The sequence below is a fragment of the Salvelinus alpinus genome, chromosome 2, assembly GCF_045679555.1.
Source record: "Salvelinus alpinus chromosome 2, SLU_Salpinus.1, whole genome shotgun sequence".
NCBI classification, from domain to species: Eukaryota; Metazoa; Chordata; class Actinopteri; order Salmoniformes; family Salmonidae; genus Salvelinus; species Salvelinus alpinus.
The window spans coordinates 61189209-61208433 of record NC_092087.1 but is presented as its reverse complement, the minus strand read 5'-3'; the positions used below and the strand labels follow the sequence as shown (position 1 = coordinate 61208433).

General features: G+C 42.2%; 1 protein-coding gene across 11 annotated transcripts in view; it reads left to right on the top strand.

Moving 5' to 3' along the window:
* chd6 (chromodomain helicase DNA binding protein 6) overlaps positions 1-19225 on the top strand; it is a 142004-nt gene that overhangs the window by 110461 nt on the left and 12318 nt on the right. For 7 of the 11 annotated variants that reach the window (XM_071387910.1, XM_071387902.1, XM_071387885.1 and 4 more), the window contains exons 33-36: positions 5005-5223; positions 5381-5953; positions 6236-6424; positions 12807-12950. In XM_071387910.1, coding sequence (XP_071244011.1) covers positions 5005-5223; positions 5381-5953; positions 6236-6424; positions 12807-12950 — 1125 coding nt within the window. Of the gene's footprint in view, positions 1-5004; positions 5224-5380; positions 5954-6235; positions 6425-7102; positions 9526-12806; positions 12951-19225 lie in introns of those variants that run through there. The other 4 variants (XM_071387926.1, XM_071387893.1, XM_071387920.1 and 1 more) reach the window with 3 other exon arrangements.

Genomic DNA, 19225 nt, shown 5'->3' with positions numbered 1-19225 from the left:
TAATCTAGATTCTTAAGAACTTAGCAATTTTCGGCCAATCTCCAACCTTCCATTCTGAAGCAAAATTCTGGCGCAATTGGATTTTAAACAGCTAAATGTTTTCTAAGTGCCAACTGTATTTGAAAAATTCCAATCTGGTTTTCGTGCCCAGCTCAGAGACAGCCTTAGTGAAAGTGGAAAACAATCTTAGAGCCAACACATATGCCAAACAGCTCTCTGTCCTTGTACTCTTGGATTTAAGTGCTGCATTTGACTTTGTTGACCATGATGTCCTTCTGGACAGACTGGAGAGGTGGGTCTCCGGTCCAGTTCTAAATTGGTTTAGGACCTATTTTACCAGTCAAATTTTTTGTCATGCATAGTGAACAAACACTACATGGCCAAAAGTATGTGAACACCTGCTCGTCGAACATCTCATTCCAAAATTGTGGACATTAACATGAAGCTGGTTGAGAGAATGCCAAGAGTGTGCAAAGCTGTCATCAAGGCAAAGGGTGGCTACTTTGAAGAATCTCAAATATAAAATATATTTCGATTTGTTAAACAGTTTTTTTGGTTACTACATGATTCCATTTGTGTTATTTCATAGTTTTGATGTCTTCACTATTATTCTACAATGTAGAAAATAGTGAAAAATAAAGAAAATCCTTGAATGAGTAGTGTACAAACATTTCACTGGTACTGTATAAGAGATCTTAAAACAGGTTTTTAGCTTTGCTTTTCCTTAGGGTGCTTTTTTTGTCTTTCAGTTTTTGTTATTCTTTTGTTTTTATCCTCTTATGTTGATTGTGTAGTTAATATTTTTATTTTCACAGGTTTTTTTATCAGTTTTTTCCCGTGAAGCGCATTGCGTTGCATTCATGTCTGAAATGTGCTGTAGAAAAGTTTGATTTGATTGTCCTGCTGAAAGGTGAATTAATCTCCCAGTGTTTGGTGGAAAGCCGACTAAACCAGGTCTCTTTTTTGTCCTAAAGAATTCCTTAACGATTACAATACAATTATACCATAGGCATAGGATTACAAGTATACCATAGGGTATATGACTACAAGTGTACCATAGGGCGCCACACAATTGGCTCAGCGTCGTCCGGGTTAGTGGGGGATTTGGTGGGGTAGGCCGTCATTGTAAAATAAGAATTTGTTCTCAACTGACTTGCCTAGTTAAATAAAGGTAAAAATATATACCCATAACATGATGAACCCACCACTAGGCTTGAAAATATGGAGAGTGGTACTCAGTAATGTGTTGTATTTTATTTGCTCTAAATATAACACTTTGTATTCAGGACATCTTGTTCAGGGGCAGAAAGACAGATTTTTACCTTGTCAGCTCGGGGATTCGATCTAACAACTTTTCGGTTACTGGCCCAATGCTCTAACCACTAGGCTACCTGCTGCCCCTAAATATAAAGTGAATTTCTTTGCCATATTTTTTGTAGTATTACTTTAGTGCCTTGTTGCGAACAGGATGCATGTTTTGGAATATTTGTATTCTGTACAGGCTTCCTTTTCACTCTGTTGATTAGGTTAGTATTGTGGCGTAACTACAATGGTGTTGATACATCCTCAGTTTTCTCCTATCACAGCCATTAAACTCTGTAACTGTTTTAAAATCACAATTGGCCTCATGGTGAAATCCCTGAGTGGTTTCCTTCCTCTCTGGCAACTGAGTTAGGAAGGACGCCTGTATCTTTTGTAGTGACTGGGTGTATTATACACCATCCAAAGTGTAATTAATAACTTCACGATGCTCAAAGGGATATTCAATATCTGTATTTTATTTTTTACCCATTTAGCAATAGGTGCCCTTCTTTGCGAGGCAGAGGTCTTTGTGGTTGAATCTGTGTTTGAAATTCACTGCTCGAATGATGGACCTTACAATTATCTGTATGTAAAAAATCATGTCAAACACTTATTGCACACCGGGTTAGTCCATGCAACTAATTAGGTGACTTGTTAAGCACATTTTTACTTCTGAACTTATTTAGGCTTGCCATGACTAAGGGGTTGAGTACTTATTGACTCAAGACATTTTAGCTATTCATTTTTAATGAATTTGTTAAAAAAAATATAAAAACATAATTACACTTTGACATTACGAGGTATTGTGCGTGTAGGCAAGGGCCCAAAAATCTTAATCCATTTTAAATTCAGGCTGTAACACAAGAAAATGGGGAAAAGGTCAAAGGGTGTGAATACTTTCTGTGCATTATCATTCACAAAGGAAAAAAAAAAAAACTGTCCTACATTTTCACGCAGCAGGCCAGGTACTTCTATGCGTGCTCAGGCGCGCACAAGCCCTCAACATTACCAGGACAGAGAAACCAGACACATGCTCATTGCTCACATGGCGCACTCCAAACAAAAGACAATAAAAAAATGTACGAATCTTGTGATGGTTATGAAATGAGTGTAGCAGGTTGTGAACTCTGTAAACAATGAGAATGGTAAATGACTGTAATTAATACATGCATTAACAGAAATTTATGTAACCAAGAGACAAGAGATTAACAGTACATTTACAAGAGATTACGTTTACTCTTGGATACATACTGTATGTAATCGGGATTTGTATTATTTTTTTAATGATCAAAGGGTAAACAATTCACACAATGAATGCGCAAGAATTGGCGGAAGACAGCGTAGCCATTCGGAGAGAGAGTCGCCTATATCTTCGCCACACACCCCTCCGCTTCTTGTCTCAACAGTTTGAGTTGAGTTTATTTTATTTTTATTTTTACAGGGACATTGCACATTAATCAACATTTCAGTAAAAGTGACGGTTTTATCCAGCCAGCTTATTTTCAACTGCAGTCCCTGGGCAGGTTATTGAAAACAATTAGAATAACAATACAGACGAGAGCAGTGAGCACACGCAGAGCAACATACTGTAGGACAAGCAAGACGTTGCATGCAGACAGAGCAACATAGCACAAAAAGGCAAGATTTTAAATTATACTCAAGACACATTATCTTCACGCATAATTTAGATGCTTTTCACTGAAAGCCGCAACTCAATAATCAGCTAGACCTATTGACCGGCTTGGAATTTCGTGATTTTAGGGTCAAGGCCATTTGGCCTTCAAGAGGTGCCCTATCTGCCAGGGCACCAAGGATATCTAATAGGGCACCAAGGCCATTAACCAAAATAGCCGATTAAATTGATTTGAAAACCAAAAAACAGTAGCTATTCTGCCGTGTGCGCATTGCTGCTCTTATAATGTGAAGAAATAGCCTAATAGTTTTATCAACATTTTAAGCTAAACTTTCTGATCTGTTGCCACAGCCTCATTGCTTTTAGAAGGTTTTTCGATGTACAGTGGTTCTATTAATTTGGGATCTATAGTGTTCCACAACTGTCCCAGAGTATGTTTGGAATATTTATTTCTCGCACAGAAGGACAAGCTGACCAATAGAATAGGTCAACTTTTGTACTATGGGGGATAGTAGATTGACATAGTCCTTTTGCTGTTCGTTAGGCCTACTCATCTTGTTAGGTGATGAAAAGTATATGTGCACAATTCTTTTAACGTCTTCAATAAGCGCCTCGGGTATTCGATAAGGACACGCACTGTTGCATCCCCGACGTGTCTGTCTTCACTACTTCAGAGCTGCTACGCCTGTGAGAAGGACCCAATCACGTGAGGGGCATTTGCTAATAAGAATTGAGATATCTGAGAGAGCCATTGGCACTTTGAGAGGGCGCAATGGGCACTTTGGCCACAAGGCATGTCTTTTTTTAGGGGGGCGTTACAGAAACCGGTTGCCTATTGCCATGTGTGCTGCCCAAATTGCTGGCTTCCCAAATAGGCATAGTCCTACAAGTTTGTGATTTGAAACAATCCATATCAATTTTTAAAAATAAGCTAATGATCCTCGATTCCTCTGTGGCTAAGTCATTCTTTCTTTTGAAGTATTTGGAATTATTTTATTTATTTATGTATAGCCTGTAGTAATTATATAATTTTCACAAATGTATTTTATTTACTTCCCTATAGGACCTGCCACTATGCAATTTCGTTCCTGTTCTATTGGTTTTCATATTAACTTTTTTGCGTTGTCCAGAAGCCAAAGGCACAATCCTAGTCATAATAGCAACCCATCCTAGTGGTTGCATCTTTAGATTCCCCCTCTTTCTAAGTTTTCATCTCTGTCACATATGGAACCACTATCAGTTGCGCTGTTTTAGAATAGTGTTTTCCCAGGTGCGCTGTTTAGAATGGTGTTTTCCTGCAAATTGCGTTTTGGCAAATGTTTGAAAATTGTGCTTTATTGACTGCTTCATTACATGAGTTACATGTTCTGTTAATATGCATTACCATAATCTAAATGTGATTTCTGTCAATCTGAGCACAATGGGTAGATGCCTAATGGGTTATGCACTCAATGCATATGGGTATGCAACATTTCTCAAATGGACTGTAAATTAAAATCTTCCCGGTCACATCTGGCACCACATTTTCCTAATGGAAACCCTGTGATGTACATGCTGGTAGGGTTAAAGTAACTTAGCTTCAGGCTAGATAATAGACTGTAGCAGCAGCATATGTGTGAAAGTGTGTGAGTGTGTGTGTGGGTGGAGTCCGGTGTGTGTGCATAGAGTTATTGCAAAAAAGGGTTAATGTAAGTAGTCCAGGTAGCCATTCAATTAGCTATTAGCAGTCTTTTGGCTTGGGGCTAGAAGCAGTTCAGGGTCCTGTTGGTTCCAGACTTGGTGCAACAGTATCACTTGCCGTGGGCAGTACTCACCACCCTCTGTAGCAACTTGCGATCAGGTGCCTTGCAGTTTCCCTAACAAGCGGTGATGTAGCCAGTCAAGATGCTCTCAATGGTGCAGCTGTAGAACCATGCCAGTATGACTTTGGCCATGCCAAATCTTTTCAGCCTCCTGAGGGAGGGAGAAGAGGGGCTGTCGTGCCCTGTTCACAAATGTGTGGGTGTGGGCCATTAACTGGGAACCAGGGGAATGAGACATGAGCTTTTTTGTGCAACTTTGCCTTGCAGGACCGGGTGATCATCAACCGCCTGGACAGTATATGTCACGCCATCTTGAAGGGGAAGTGGCCCTCGTCCAGCCAGCAGTATGACTCTCCCAGCTCTCTGGCAAACACCTGTGTGCCCAACAGTGTGCACCAGAGGGCTGGCTTCATCTCAACCAGGGTTCAGCCATCCCAGAGCCTTAACTTCAACATCCCAGCCCCTTCTGTTACCCGCCTGCCCAAGGTGACTATCCCATATTCATGCTTTGTCCCTTTCTCACATCATAATTCATAACCATTGTTGTGGAAAATCTTATTTTATGTTTTTGTGGATATTCACCTTTCTATTGTCAGTATTCGTTAATATTCTTCCATTCTTCTTCCATTTCCATCCCGTTCAGTACAAGCAAAGAGGTGCCGGAGAATGCAGCCCAGGAGGCTGGAGGTTGACATCCTTGCCTCTCTTGCAGGAGAGGCTGGTGGCGCCGCCCTATCTGCCCGAACTAAAGCGGGGTAGGCGGTCGTTTGAGTACGAGGGCGTGGTGCTCAGTAAGCAGTGCCACTCAGGGGAGAAGATTCCCCTAACGGTGCCGCACAGAGGCGGGGCGCTGCTGCTCAACGGCTGGCAGGAGGCGGCCATGGACCTCTCCAAGGCCGGGGATCTGGGCATTGGGGGCGAAGTGGCAGCCACTGTAGGCCACATGAGCCACCAGGTCCATCCTAGTTCCCACAAACTGCCTGCCATGGGCGCCATGCAAAGTGTCATTCAGAGTGCCATGCAGGGCTCGGTGGGAGTAGACATGGCCGGGATCCTGCAGGCAGGTCTCATCCACCCTGTCACCGGCCAAATCGTCAACGGCAACCTGAGGCGCGACGATGCCTTCATGCGCCGAAGGAGAGGCAGACGGAGAAACGTGGAGGCAGTCGACATGGGGTTCGTCAAGAGCAGAGGAATGCACGTCCCGGAACAACAGGTTTGCAAAGTCAGAAGTGCTTTTGGTTTTGTGAACAGCAAAAAGGACAGCTTAATGGTACTAGTTTTCTACCCCTCCTGGTTTTGATGATAATTACTGTGGACCTGTCCCCCTACCAAGTCCAGGGGGAAGGACAATAAAGTTCACTCTTGTGGTTTCGTGCTTGGAGGAGGCAATTCATGTGCATTGGTATGCAAGGTTGTGCCACTAGAGTTTCATACTAGATTTGAGTGGTGAATCAAGGACATCTGATTATGAGTTCTCTCATTTTTTCCTCTACAGGGTAGGGTAGAAGTCATCAGCCATTCTGCGGTGTCGTCCACCTCCTCCCCACCGGAGTGCCCCCCGGGACCCTCCACACCCACCCAGCCAGAGGTGGTGGCCATCGACAGAGAGGCTGCCAACAAGGGCCTAATGGAATGGCTGCGGCAGAATCCTAACTACAACATGGAACTGCCCACTTTTGCACCGGTGAGTTGATCATTGTCAAAAAAAAGTGTCTCCAGAAATCCAAGTTGGACGATTCCCTCTCCGTTGGAGGATTCCTGGAATCAAGAGGGAATAAGCAGGTGGAGGGAACCCATATGTTTTCTGAAATTGTGATTAAGTTTATGTTAAGAGGGTTCAACTCAACAGCCGCTAGGTTTTATAGTAAGAGAATATTGTTTGGTTTAGTTCATTGGGATCCCTATTAGCTACAGCATATGCAGCAGCTACGCTTCCTGGGGTCCACATAAAACATACAAATAGATGAGAAAGTACAGAATAGTAATAGACAAGAACAACATAAGATATTACATTAAAACAATTTATTTGGAATTTAATTAAATAAGAGTTATATAGTGCATTCGGGAAAATATTCAGACCCCTCTAAGGCACTGCTAGAGGCGTCACTACAGACGCTGGTTCGATTCCAGGCTGTATCACAACTGGCCGTGATTGGGAGTCCTATAGGGCTACGCACAATTGGCCCAGCGTTGTCCGGGTTAGGCTTTGGCCGGGGTAGGCCGTCATTGTAAATAAGAATTTGTTCTTAACTGACTTGCCTAGTTAAATAAAGGTTACATTTTTTTTTTTATTATTACATAAGTATTCAGACCCTTTGCTATGTGACTTGATATTGAGCTTAGGTGAATCCTGTTTCCATAGATCATCCTTGAGCTGTTTCGACAACTTGATTGGAGTCCACCTCTGGTAAATTCAATTGATTAGACATGATTTGGAAAGGCACACACCTGTCTATATAAGGTCCCACAATTGACAGTGCATGTCAGAGCAAAAATCAAGCCTTGAGGTCAAAGGAATTGTCCGTAGAGCTCCGAGACAGGATTGTGTCGAGACACAGATCTGGGGAAGGGGTACCAAAACATTTCGGCAGCATTGAAAATCCCCAAGAACACAGTGGCCTCCATCATTATTAAATTGAAGAAGTTTTGAACCACCAAGACTCCTCCTAGAGCTGGCCACCTGGCCAAACTGAGTAAATGGGGGAGAAGGCCCTTGGTCAGGGAGGTGAGCAAGAATCCGATGGTCTCTCTGACAGAGCTTTGGAGTCCCTCTGTGGAGATGGGAGAACCTTCCAGAAGGACAACCATCTCCGCAGTACTCCACCAATCAGGCCTTTATGTTAGTGGCCAGACGGAAGCCACTCCTCAGTAAAAGGCACATGACAGCCCACTTGGAGTTTGCCAAAAGGCACCTAAAGGACTCTGGTCTGAATGCCAAATGTCACATCTGGAGGAAACCTGGCACCATCAGTGAAGCATGGTGGTGGCAGCATCATGCTGTGGGGATGTTTTTCAGCTACAGGGACTGGGAGACTAGTCAGGATCGAAGAAAAGATGAACTGAGCAAAGTACAGCGAGATCCTTGATGAAAACCTGTTCCAGAGCGCTCAGGACCTCCACACGGGGGCAAGGGTTCACCTTCCAACAGGATAACAACCCTAAGCACACAACCAAGACAACGCGGGCGTGGCTTCGGAACAAGTCTTTGAATGTCATTGAGTGGCCCAGCCAGAGCCCGGACTTCAACACGAATAAACATCTCTGGAGAGACCTGAAAATAGCTGTGCAGCGATGCTCCCTATTCAACCTGACCTGTTTTTGCTTTGTCATAATGGGGTATTGTGTGTAAAAAAATATATATATGTTTTTACCAATTTTAGAAGGAGGCTGTAACGTAACAAAATGTGGAAAAAGTCGAGGGGTGTGAATACTTTCCGAAGGCACTATGTATGTACAGTACCAGTCAAAAGTTTGGACACACCTACTCATTCAAGGGTTTTTCTTTATTTCTACTATTTTCTACATTGTTGAAACTATAATATTTGACCGTGTGTGTGTGTGTGTATATCACACACACACAAGTATGTGAACACCTCTTCAAATTAGTGAAGTCGACTATTACTGAAAAACTCTGACTTTCAACGTGGCACCGTCATAGGATGCCAACAAATCAGTTTGTCATATTTCTGCCTTGCTGGAACTGCCCCGGTCAACTGTAAGTGCTGTTATTGTGACGTGGAAACATCTAAGAGCAACAACGGCTCAGCCGCGAAGTGGTAGTCCACACAAGCTCACAGAACGGGACCGCTGATTGCTGAAACGCATAGTGTGTAAAAATGGTCTATCCTTGGTAGCAACACTTAGTACTGAGATCCAAACTGCCTCTGGAAGCAACATCAGCACACAAACTGTTCGTCCGGAGCTTCATGAAATGAGTTTCCATAGCCGAGCAGCCGCACGCACACAAGCCTAAGGTCACCATGCGCAATGCCAAGCGTCGGCTGGAGTGGTGTAAAGCTCGCCGCCATTGGACTCTGGAGCATTGGGAATGTGTTCTCTGGAGTGATGAATCACGCTTCACCATCTGACACTCCGACGGACAAATCTGGATTTGGCGGATGCCAGGAGATCGCTACCTGCCCCAATGCATAGTGCCAACTTTGGTGGAGGAGGAATAATGGTTCAGGCTAGGACCCTTAGTTCCAGTGAAGGGAAGTCTTAACTCTACAGCATACAATGACATTCTAGACGATTCTGTGCTTCCAACTTTGTGGCAACAGTTTGGGGAAGGCCCGTTCCTGTTTCAGCATGACAATGCCCCTGTACACAAAGCGAAGTCCATACAGAAATGGTTTGTCGAGATCGGTGTGGAAGAACTTGACTGGTCTGCACAGAGCCCTGACCTCGACAGCATCGAATGCCTTTGGGATGAACTGGAACGCCGACTGCGAGCCAGGCCTAATCGTCCAACATCAGTGCCTGATCTCACTAATGCTCTTGTGGCAGAATGGAAGCAAGTCCCAGCAGCAATGTTCCAACATCTAGTGGAAAGTCTTCCCAGAAGAGTGGAGGCTGTTAAAGCAGCAAATGGGTGACCACCTCCATATTAATGCCCATGATTTTGGAATGAGATGTTCGACGAGCAGAAGTCCACATACAGTTGGTCATGTTTATATACACTGAACAAAAATATAAACGCAACATGGAAAGTGTTTGTCCCAAGTTTCATGACCTGAAATAAAAAATCCCAGAAATTGTCCATACACACAAAAGCTTATTTCTCTCAAATGATGTGCACAAATTTGTTTATAACCCTGTTCATGAGAATTTCTCCTTTGCCAAGATAATCCATCCACCAGGTGTGGAATATCAAGAAGCTGATTAAACAGCATGATAATTACAGTTGCACCTTGTGCTGGGAACAGTGAAATACCACTTTTTTTATGTGCGCTTTTGTTACACAACACAATGCTGCAGATGTCTCAAGTTTTGAGGGAGCATGCAATTGGCATGCTGACTGCAGGAATGACCACCAGAGCTGTTGCCAGAGAATTTAATGTTCATTTCTCAACCATAAGCTGCGTCCAATATTGTTTTAGAGAATTTGGCAGTACGTCCAACCGGCTACACAACCGCAGACCACTTCAGCCCAGTACCTCCACATCCGGCTTCTCCACCTGTCTGAGGAGGAGGTAGAAGGAGGGGGGGCCTGGCTACCAAGTCGGTGGGCTTATGACCTCCAAGGCCCATAGATTAGAGCCTAATGAATGTATTTCCTTTGACTGATTTCCTTATGTACTGTAACTCAGTAAAAAAAATATATAATTGTTGCATGTTGCGTTCATATTTTTCTTCAGTATAGTTAAATTCGATCTTTAGAAAGAGGAGAGGTGCTGTGATACTATTTTTTTTTGTATCTGTATTTTTTAAGCTGAACTTTATATTTTTGCCTGGGTAACCTCTGGTACCAGAGCATTCCACGATGACATGGCTCTATATATAACTGAGCAATGCATTAAATCCGTTTTTGGTTTGGGTATAATTTTATTTTTTATTTTTTTTGTACCTTTATTTAACTAGGCAAGTCAGTTAAGAACAAATTCTTATTTTCAATGATGGCCTAGGAACAGTGGGTTAACTGCCTTGTTCAGGGGCAGAACAAACTATTTTTACCTTGTCAACTCGGGGATTCGATCTTGCAACCTTTAGTGGCGTGTTTGGTGGATTATGTATGTCTGTTTGAAGTGTTTGCAAAAAGATTATACAAGTGGGTGGGCATTTAAAACACACATGTTTCTTATTCAAGACTATCATGCATTTTGTTGATGTTAGTTCTGTGTGTGCAGTTAAGGGCAAGGAGTACTGCTTTGTTTTGAGGCAACTGCAGCTATACTAGGGTTTTCTTTGCTGCACCTGACCATATTACCGGACAGTAATCAAGATGAGACAAGATCAAAGCCTCGACAACTAGTACAGAAGAACATATTTCTATAACAACTTAACTCTCCCCATGTTCACAACGACTTTGTCAATATGACTTGAACATGATAACTGACCATCCAGTGTTGCTCCTAGGAGTTCATCTTCTTGTTCAATGGTCACACAATTTATGCACAACTTCAGTTGAGGTTTAGGTCTAAGAATGCTTTGAACCAAATACAATGTTTTTGGTTTTATGCATTTAATTGCCCATTTTGACACTGACTGTAACTCCTTGCTAAGAGTCTCAGTGAGCTCACTGGCTGCAGGTGCTGATGTGTACAGTCGTGGCCAAAAGTTTTGAGAATGACACAAATATTAATTTTCACAATGTCTGCTGCCTCAGTTTGTATGATGGCAATTTGCATATACTCCAGAATGTTATGAAGAGTGATCCGATGAATTGCAATTAATTGCAAAGTCCCTCTTTGCCATGCAAAATGTACTGAATCTTAAAACATTTCCACTGCATTTCAGCCCTGCCACAAAAGAACCAGCTGACATCATGTCAGTGATTCTCTCGTTAACACAGGTGTGAGTGTTGACGAGGACGGAGATCACTCTGTCATGCTGATTGAGTTCGACTAACAGACTGGACGCTTCAAAAGGAGGGTGGTGCTTGGAATCATTGTTCTTCCTCTGTCAACCATGGTTACCTGCAAGGAAACACGTGCCGTCATCATTGCTTTGCAGAAAAAGGGCTTCACAGGCAAGGATATTGCTGCCAGTAAGATTGCATCTAAATCAACCATTTATCGGATCATCAAGAACTTCGAGAGCGGTTCAATTGTTGTGAAGAAGGCTTCAGGGCGCCCAAGAAAGTCCAGCAAGCGCCAGGAACGTCTCCTAAAATTGATTTAGCTGCGGGATTGGGGCACCACCAGTACAGAGCTTGATCAGGAATGGCAGCAGGCAGGTGTGAGTGCATCTGCACGCACAGTGAGGCGAAGACTTTTGGAGGATGGCCTGGTGTCAGGAAGGGCAGCAAAGAAGCAACGTCTCTCCAGGAAAAACATCAGGGACAGACTGATATTCTGCAAAAGGTACAGGGTTTGGACTGCTGAGGACTGGTGTAAAGTAATTTTCTCTGATGAATCCCCTTTCCGATTGTTTGGGGCATCCGGAAAAAAAGCTTGTCCGGAGAAGACAAGGTGAGCGCTACAATCAGTCCTGTGTCATGCCAACAGTAAAGCATCCTGAGACCATTCATGTGTGGGGTTGCTTCTCAGCCAAGGGAGTGGGCTCACTCACAATTTTGCCAAGGAACACAGCCATGAATAAAGAATGGTACCAACACATCCTCCGAGAGCAACTTCTCCCAACCATCCAGGAACAGTTTGGTGACGAACAATGCCTTTTCCAGCATGATGGAGCACCTTGCCATAAGGCAAAAGTGATAACTAAGTGGCTCGGGGAACAAAACATCGATATTTTGGGTCCATGGCCAGGAAACTCCCCAGACCTTAATCCCATTAAGAACTTGTGGTCAATCCTCAAGAGGCGGGTGGACAAACAAAAACCCACAAATTCTGACAAACTCCAAGCATTGATTATGCAAGAATGGCCTGCCATCAGTCAGGATGTGGCCCAGAAGTTAATTGACAGCATGCCATGTGCGGATTGCAGAGGTCTTGAAAAAGAAGGGTCAACACTGCAAATATTGACTTTTGCATCAACTTCCTGTAATTGTCAATAAAAGCCTTTGACACTAATGAAATGCTTGTAATTATACTTCAGTATTCCATAGTAACATCTGACATAAATATCTAAAGACACTGAAGCAGCAAACTTTGTGGAAATTAATATGTGTGTCATTCTCAAAACTTTTGGCCACGACTGTAGTGTGCAATTGTCAGCATACATGGTCATTTTAGCTTCTTGTAAGACAAATGGCAAAATATTTGTGAAAATAGAGAAAAGTAGCGGCACAAGGAAACTGCCCTGAGGGATACTGCACTGTACATACCTGATGTTAGAGAAGCTTTCATTGAAGAATACTCTTGAGTTCTATTGGATAAGTAACTCTCCAACCACGTGATGACAGGTGATGTTGTAGTGTGCTGATCTTGCCAAATCTGGGGTTTCAGTCTCCTGGCGCAGCGATGTTGCACAGCTTTGTGGAGCGGCCCAAACAGCGGAGACATCGCTGCAAAGACCCCACCAAGCTGGACGTCAACTCCCTAACAGGGGAGGAGAGGGTGCCCGTGGTCCACAGAAGCACTGGCCGCAGGGTAACCTTTTTGACACACAACCACACACCAACACTGATGCACAAGCACACTTAACATCACTGACATGAATCATGTTTCCATTCAACCATATGAGAGTAAAGTACCTGTCGGATAAAAAAACTATGTTTTAGCGCAATGTTCCAAATGCCTGCATCGCAAGAATCTAGTTTTATTTTATATTTTTTCATTTGTATGAATGTTTGTCTTTTTGGTCTCCTTTCTTTTGCTCCTGTGCTGTGTGCACTGTGCAACTTCCAACAGAATTGGTTGATTCCCCTTCTAACGATACCCTTTTTATGTCTCAACTCCCAAAATTTAGAACAGAGCAGACCCTAATAAAATGGGAGTATCAGTGAACATGACTGGAATATTAATGCTCAGTTTCTGTCGCGCACAGCATTGCGGTACCACGCACTGCTAGCAGCATTTTAGCCACTTGATTTCAACATCTAAACAAAGTGAACAGGCCATGTTGTTCAAACAGTTGCAGACGGACAGGAGGATGTATTCATAACAGTTCCACTGTTCTACCTTTGTTAACAAGCAAATAGATCCAAGTTGGCTTTAAATTTAAAGATTAGCTAGCTACTCACTAGCATGTGGGCTTGTGCTTGAGAGATTGTTCATGAGACCTGTGTTAATTTTCTATAATGCCTACTACCAGAAGTTGGTCATTATTAGTGGATGTGCATGGTTCTGATTTTTTTTTTTTTTATATAGACATACTTGAAAGCAAGATCAGTCATTATTGCAGAAAAGTAGGTTAACCTCCTAGAGTCTGTCTGCTCCCCCGCGAAAATCGAATTACCATAATAAAAGTTCAAGCTAGAGTGATATGTTATTTTTTGCATTGGAATCGTGTCAAACCACCGCACCTGCCAATTTCGCACTTCTACATCTGCAGTGAAAGGTGACAGCTATGGCGTCCAAACAGTTTGGGCTACGCAGTTAGCGCTAGGAAAAAATCTATGGAAGTATACAGTACCAGTCAAAAATTTGGACACCTACTCATTCAAGAGTTTCTTTATTTTTACTAATTTCTACATTGTAAAATAATAGTGAAGACATCAGACCTATTAGATCAAAAAGGGAATCATGTAGTAACCAAAAAAGTGTTAAACAAATTAAAATATATTTATATTTTTGATTCTTCAAAGTAGCCACCCTTTGCCTTGATGACAGCTTTGCACAAATCAAGATGGTACATTTGGAAAGTATTCAGACCCCTTGACATTTTCAACAATTTGTTACATTGATTGGATTTTTTTTTTTAATGGATTTATTTATTTATTTTTATCTACACCCCATAATGACAAAAATAAAACAGGTTTTTAGACATTTTTGCAGATTCATTAAAAATAATAAACGGATCACATTTACATAATTATTCAGACCATTTACTCACTACTTTGTTGATGCACCTTTTGCAGCAATTACAACCTCGAATCTAATGGGTATATGACGCTACAAGCTTGGCACACCTGTATTTGGGGAGTTTCTCCCATTCCTTTCTGCAGACCTCTTAAACTCTGTCAGATTGGATGGGGAGCGTCGCTATTTTCAGGTCTCCAGAGATGTTCGATCAGGTTGAAGTCCAGGCTCTGGCTGGGCCACTCAAGGACATTCAGATACTTGTCCCGAAGCTACTCCTGCATTGTTTTGGTACCCTTCCCCAGATCTGTGCCTCGACACAATCCTGTCTCGGAGCTCTAAATCAAATCAAATAATTGTATTTGTCACATGCCCCGAATAACAGGTAGACCTTACAGTGAAATGCTTACTTACAAGCTCTTAACCAACAATGTCGTTTTATTACAAAATAAGTGGTAAAATAATTATTAAAAAGCAACAATAACGAGGCTATATATATATATATATATACAGCGTCAATGTGCAGGGGCACAGGTTAGTCGAGGTAATTAATGTAATATGTACATGTAGGTAGAGAAAGTAAATATGCATAGATAATAAACAGAGTAGCAGCAGCGTAAAATGGGGGGGGGGGTTAATGCAAATAGTCGGGCTAGCCATCATTTTTTATCTGTTCTTGAGTCTTATGGCTTGAGGATAATAGCTGTTAAGAAGCCTTTTGGACCTAGACTTGGCGCTCCGGTACCGCTTGCCGTGCGGTAGCAGAGAGAACAGTCTATGACTAGGGTGGCTGGAGTCTTTGAACATTTTTAGGGCCTTCCTCTGACACCGCCCGGTATAGAGGTTCTGGATGGCAGGAAGCTTGGCCCCAGTGATGTACTGGGCCGTAAGCACTACCCTTTGTAGTGCCTTGCGGTCGGAGGCCGAGCATTACATTTACATTTACATTTAAGTCATTTAGCAGACGCTCTTATCCAGAGCGACTTACAAATTGGTGCATTCACCTTATGATATCCAGTGGAACAACCACTTTACAATAGTGCATCTCAGTCATTTAAGGGGGAGGGGGGGGTTAGAAGGATTACTTTATCCTATCCTAGGTATTCCTTAAAGAGGTGGGGTTTCAGGTGTCTCCGGAAGGTGGTGATTGACTCCGCTGACCTGGCGTCGTGAGGGAGTTTGTTCCACCATTGGGGTGCCAGAGCAGCGAACAGTTTTGACTGAGCAGTTGCCATACAGTGATGCAACCATTCAGGATGCTCTCGATGGTGCAGTTGTAGAACTTTATGAGGGTCTGAGGACCCATGCCAAATCTTTTCTGTCTCCTGAGGGGGAATAGGCTTTGTCGTACCCTCTTCACGACTGTCTTGGTGTGTTTGAACCATGACAGTTCGTTGGTGATATGGACACCAAGGAACTTGAAGCTCTCAACCTGCTCCACTACAGCCCTGTCGATGAGAATGGGGGCATGCTCGGTCACCCTTTTCCTGTTGTCCACGATCATCTCCTTTGTCTTGATCACAGTGAGGGAGAGGTTGTTATCCTTGTACCACACTGCCAGGTCTCTGACCTACTCCCTATAAGCTGTCTCATCGTTGTCTGTAATCAGGCCTACCACTGTTGTGTCATCTGCAAACTTAATGATGGTGTTGGAGTCGTGCTTGGCCATGCAGTCATGGGTGAACAGGGAGTACAGGCGGGGGACTGATTAATTATGGTCAGATCTGCCAAATGGAGGGCGATGGAGAGCTTTGTACGCGTCTCTGTGTGTGGAGTAAAGGTGGGTTTCTTCCCCCCTCTGGTTGCACATGTAACATCCTGGTAGAAATGAGGTAAAATTGTTTTGTTTCCTTGCATTAAAGTCCCCAGGCACTAGGAGCGCCACCTGGATGAGCATTTTCTTGTTTTCTTATGGCCGTATACAGCTCGTTGAGTGCTGTAGTGCCAGCATCGGTTTGTGGTGGTCAATAGACAGCTACGAAAAATATAGTTCAAAACTCTCTTGATAAATATTGTGGTCTACAGCTTATCGTGAGATACTTTACCTCAGGCGGGCAAAACATAGAGACTTCATTAATATTAGATTTCGTGCACCAACTGTTATTGTCAAATATACACAGACCGCCACCCCATGTCTTACCGGAGGCAGCTACTCTATCTTGCCGATGCACGGAAAACCCAGCCATATAACTCTTGTCTCTTCTTCATACAAATGACGGGGATTTGGGCCTTGTCCGGTGTCTGAAGTAAATCCTTTGCGTCCGACTCATTAAAGAAAAAATGTTTGTCTAGTAAGAGGTGAGTAATCGCTGTTCTGATAATCAGAAGCTATTTTGGTCATAAGAGACGGTGGCAAAATAAGTTAGAAATAACATGAAAAAATACACAATAGCACAATTCGTTAGGAGCCTGTAAAACGGCAGCCATTATACTACTCTATGGACAATTTTTTTCGACCTCATTGCTTGGTTTTTGCTCTGACGTGTACTGTCAACTGTGGGACCTTATATGGACAGGTGTGTGCCTTTCCTAATCATGTCCAATCAATTGAATTTATCACAGGTGGACTCCAAGTTGTTTAAACATCTCAAAATAACGTTTTGCTTTGTCACGAGGGGTTTTGTTGTATTTAAACCATTTTAGAATAAGGCTGTAACGTAACAAAATGTGGAAAAAGTCAAGGGGTCTGAATACTTTCCCAATGCACTGTATATTGGGAATCGCCCATAAGTTTGAAAAAAATCAAGGTACGATTTTCAAGCCATATCGCCCAGCCCTACAACAGGCCTGATGGAAACAGCAAATTTTGGAAACAGCAAAAACTTTCCTAAATGTCATCAAAACAAAATACGTTCCTCAGTGGTGGATACTTTTTTGGTCTGAATTAGATACAGTGCCTTCACTGTACTCCTTGACATTCTACATTTTGTTGTGTTGCAGCTTGAATTCAAAATGTATTAAATATGTTTTTTAGATCTAACCAATCTACACACAGTACCCCATAATGACAAAGTAAAAACATGTTTTTTGACATTTTTGCTAGCTTATTGAAAGTGAAATACAAAAATATCTCATTTATGTAAGTATTCATACCCGAGTCAATACTTTGTAGAATCACCTTTGGCAGCGATTTACAGATGTAAGTCTCTAGGAGCTTTCCACACCTGGATTGTGAAACATTTGCCAATTTATTCTTTCAAAAAAAAAATACAATCTCTCTAATTAGTTGTTGATCATTGCTAGACAACCATTTTCAGGGATTGCCATAGATTTTCAAGTCCTGTCAAAACTGTAACTCGGCCATTCAGGAACATTCACTGTTTTCTTGGTAAGCAACTCCAGTGTAGATTGGTCTTGCGTTTTAGGTCATTGTCCTGCTGAAAGGTGAATTAATCTCTGTGTTTGATGAAAAACAGACTGAATCAGGTTTTCTGCTTGTATTTTGCCTTTGAATAGCTCCATTCCATTTATTTTTCTTGAGAAACTCCCCAGTCCTTAACGATTACAGGCGCATAGTCATAACATGATACAGCCACCACTATGCTTGAAAATATGCAAAGTGGTACTCCGTAATGTGTTGTATTGGATATGCCCCAAACATAACACTTTGTATTCAGCACAAAGTTTATTGCTTTGACACATTTTTTGCAGTTTTACTTTAGTGACTTGTTGCAAACAGGATTAGAGATCGACCGATTATGATTTTTCAACGCCGATACCGATTATTGGAGGACCAAAAAAGCCGATACCGATTAATCGGCCGATTTTTTTTATGACACTTACAACAATACTGAATGAACACTTTTTTAAACTTAATTTAATACATCAATAAAATCAATTTAGCCTCAAATAAATAAACATGTTCAATTTGGTTTAAATAATGCAAAAACAAAGTGTTGGAGAAGAAAGTAAAAGTGCAATATGTGCCATGTAAGAAAGCTAATGTTTAAGTTCCTTGCTCAGAACATGAGAACATATGAAAGCTGGTGGTTCCTTTTAACATGAGTCTTCAATATTCCCAGGTAAGAAGTTTTAGGTTGTAGTTATTATAGTATTTATAGGACTATTTCTCTCTATACAATTTGTATTTCATTAACCTTTAACTATTGGATGTTCTTATAGGCACTTTAGTATTGCCAGTGTAACAGTATAGCTTCCGTCCCTCTCCTCGCCTGGGCTCGAACCAGGAACACAACGACAACAGCCCCCCTCGAAGCAGCGTTACCCATCACTCCACAAAAGCCGCGGCCCTTGCAGAGCAAGGGGAACAACCACTCCAAGTCTCAGAGCGAGTGACGTTTGAAACGCTATTAGCGCGCACCCTGCTAACTAGCTAGCCATTTCACATCGGTTACGCCAGCCTCATCTCAGGAGTTGATAGGCTTGAAGTCATAAACAGCAGAGCTGCTGGCAAAACGCGCGAAAGTGCTGTTTGAATGAATGCTTACGAGCCTGCTGGTGCCTACCATCGCTCAGTCAGACTGCTCTATCAAATCATAGACTTAATTATAACATAATAACACACAGAAATACGAGCCGTAGGTCATTAATATGGTCGAATCCGGAAACTATCATCTCGAAAACAAGACGTTTATTCTTTCAGTGAAATACGGAACCGTTCCGTATTTTATCTAACGGGTGGCATCCATAAGTCAAAATATTCCTGTTACATTGCACAACCTTCAATGTTATGTCATAATTACGTAACATTCTGGCAAATTAGGCGGCCCAAACTGTTTCATATACACTGACTCTGCATGCAATGAATGCAAGAGAAGTGACAGAATTTCACCTGGTTAATATTGCCTGCTAACCTGGATTTCTTTTAGCTAAATATGCAGGTTTAAAAAAATATTTTTTTTGATTCTTGATTGATTTTAAGAAAGGCATTGATGTTTATGTTT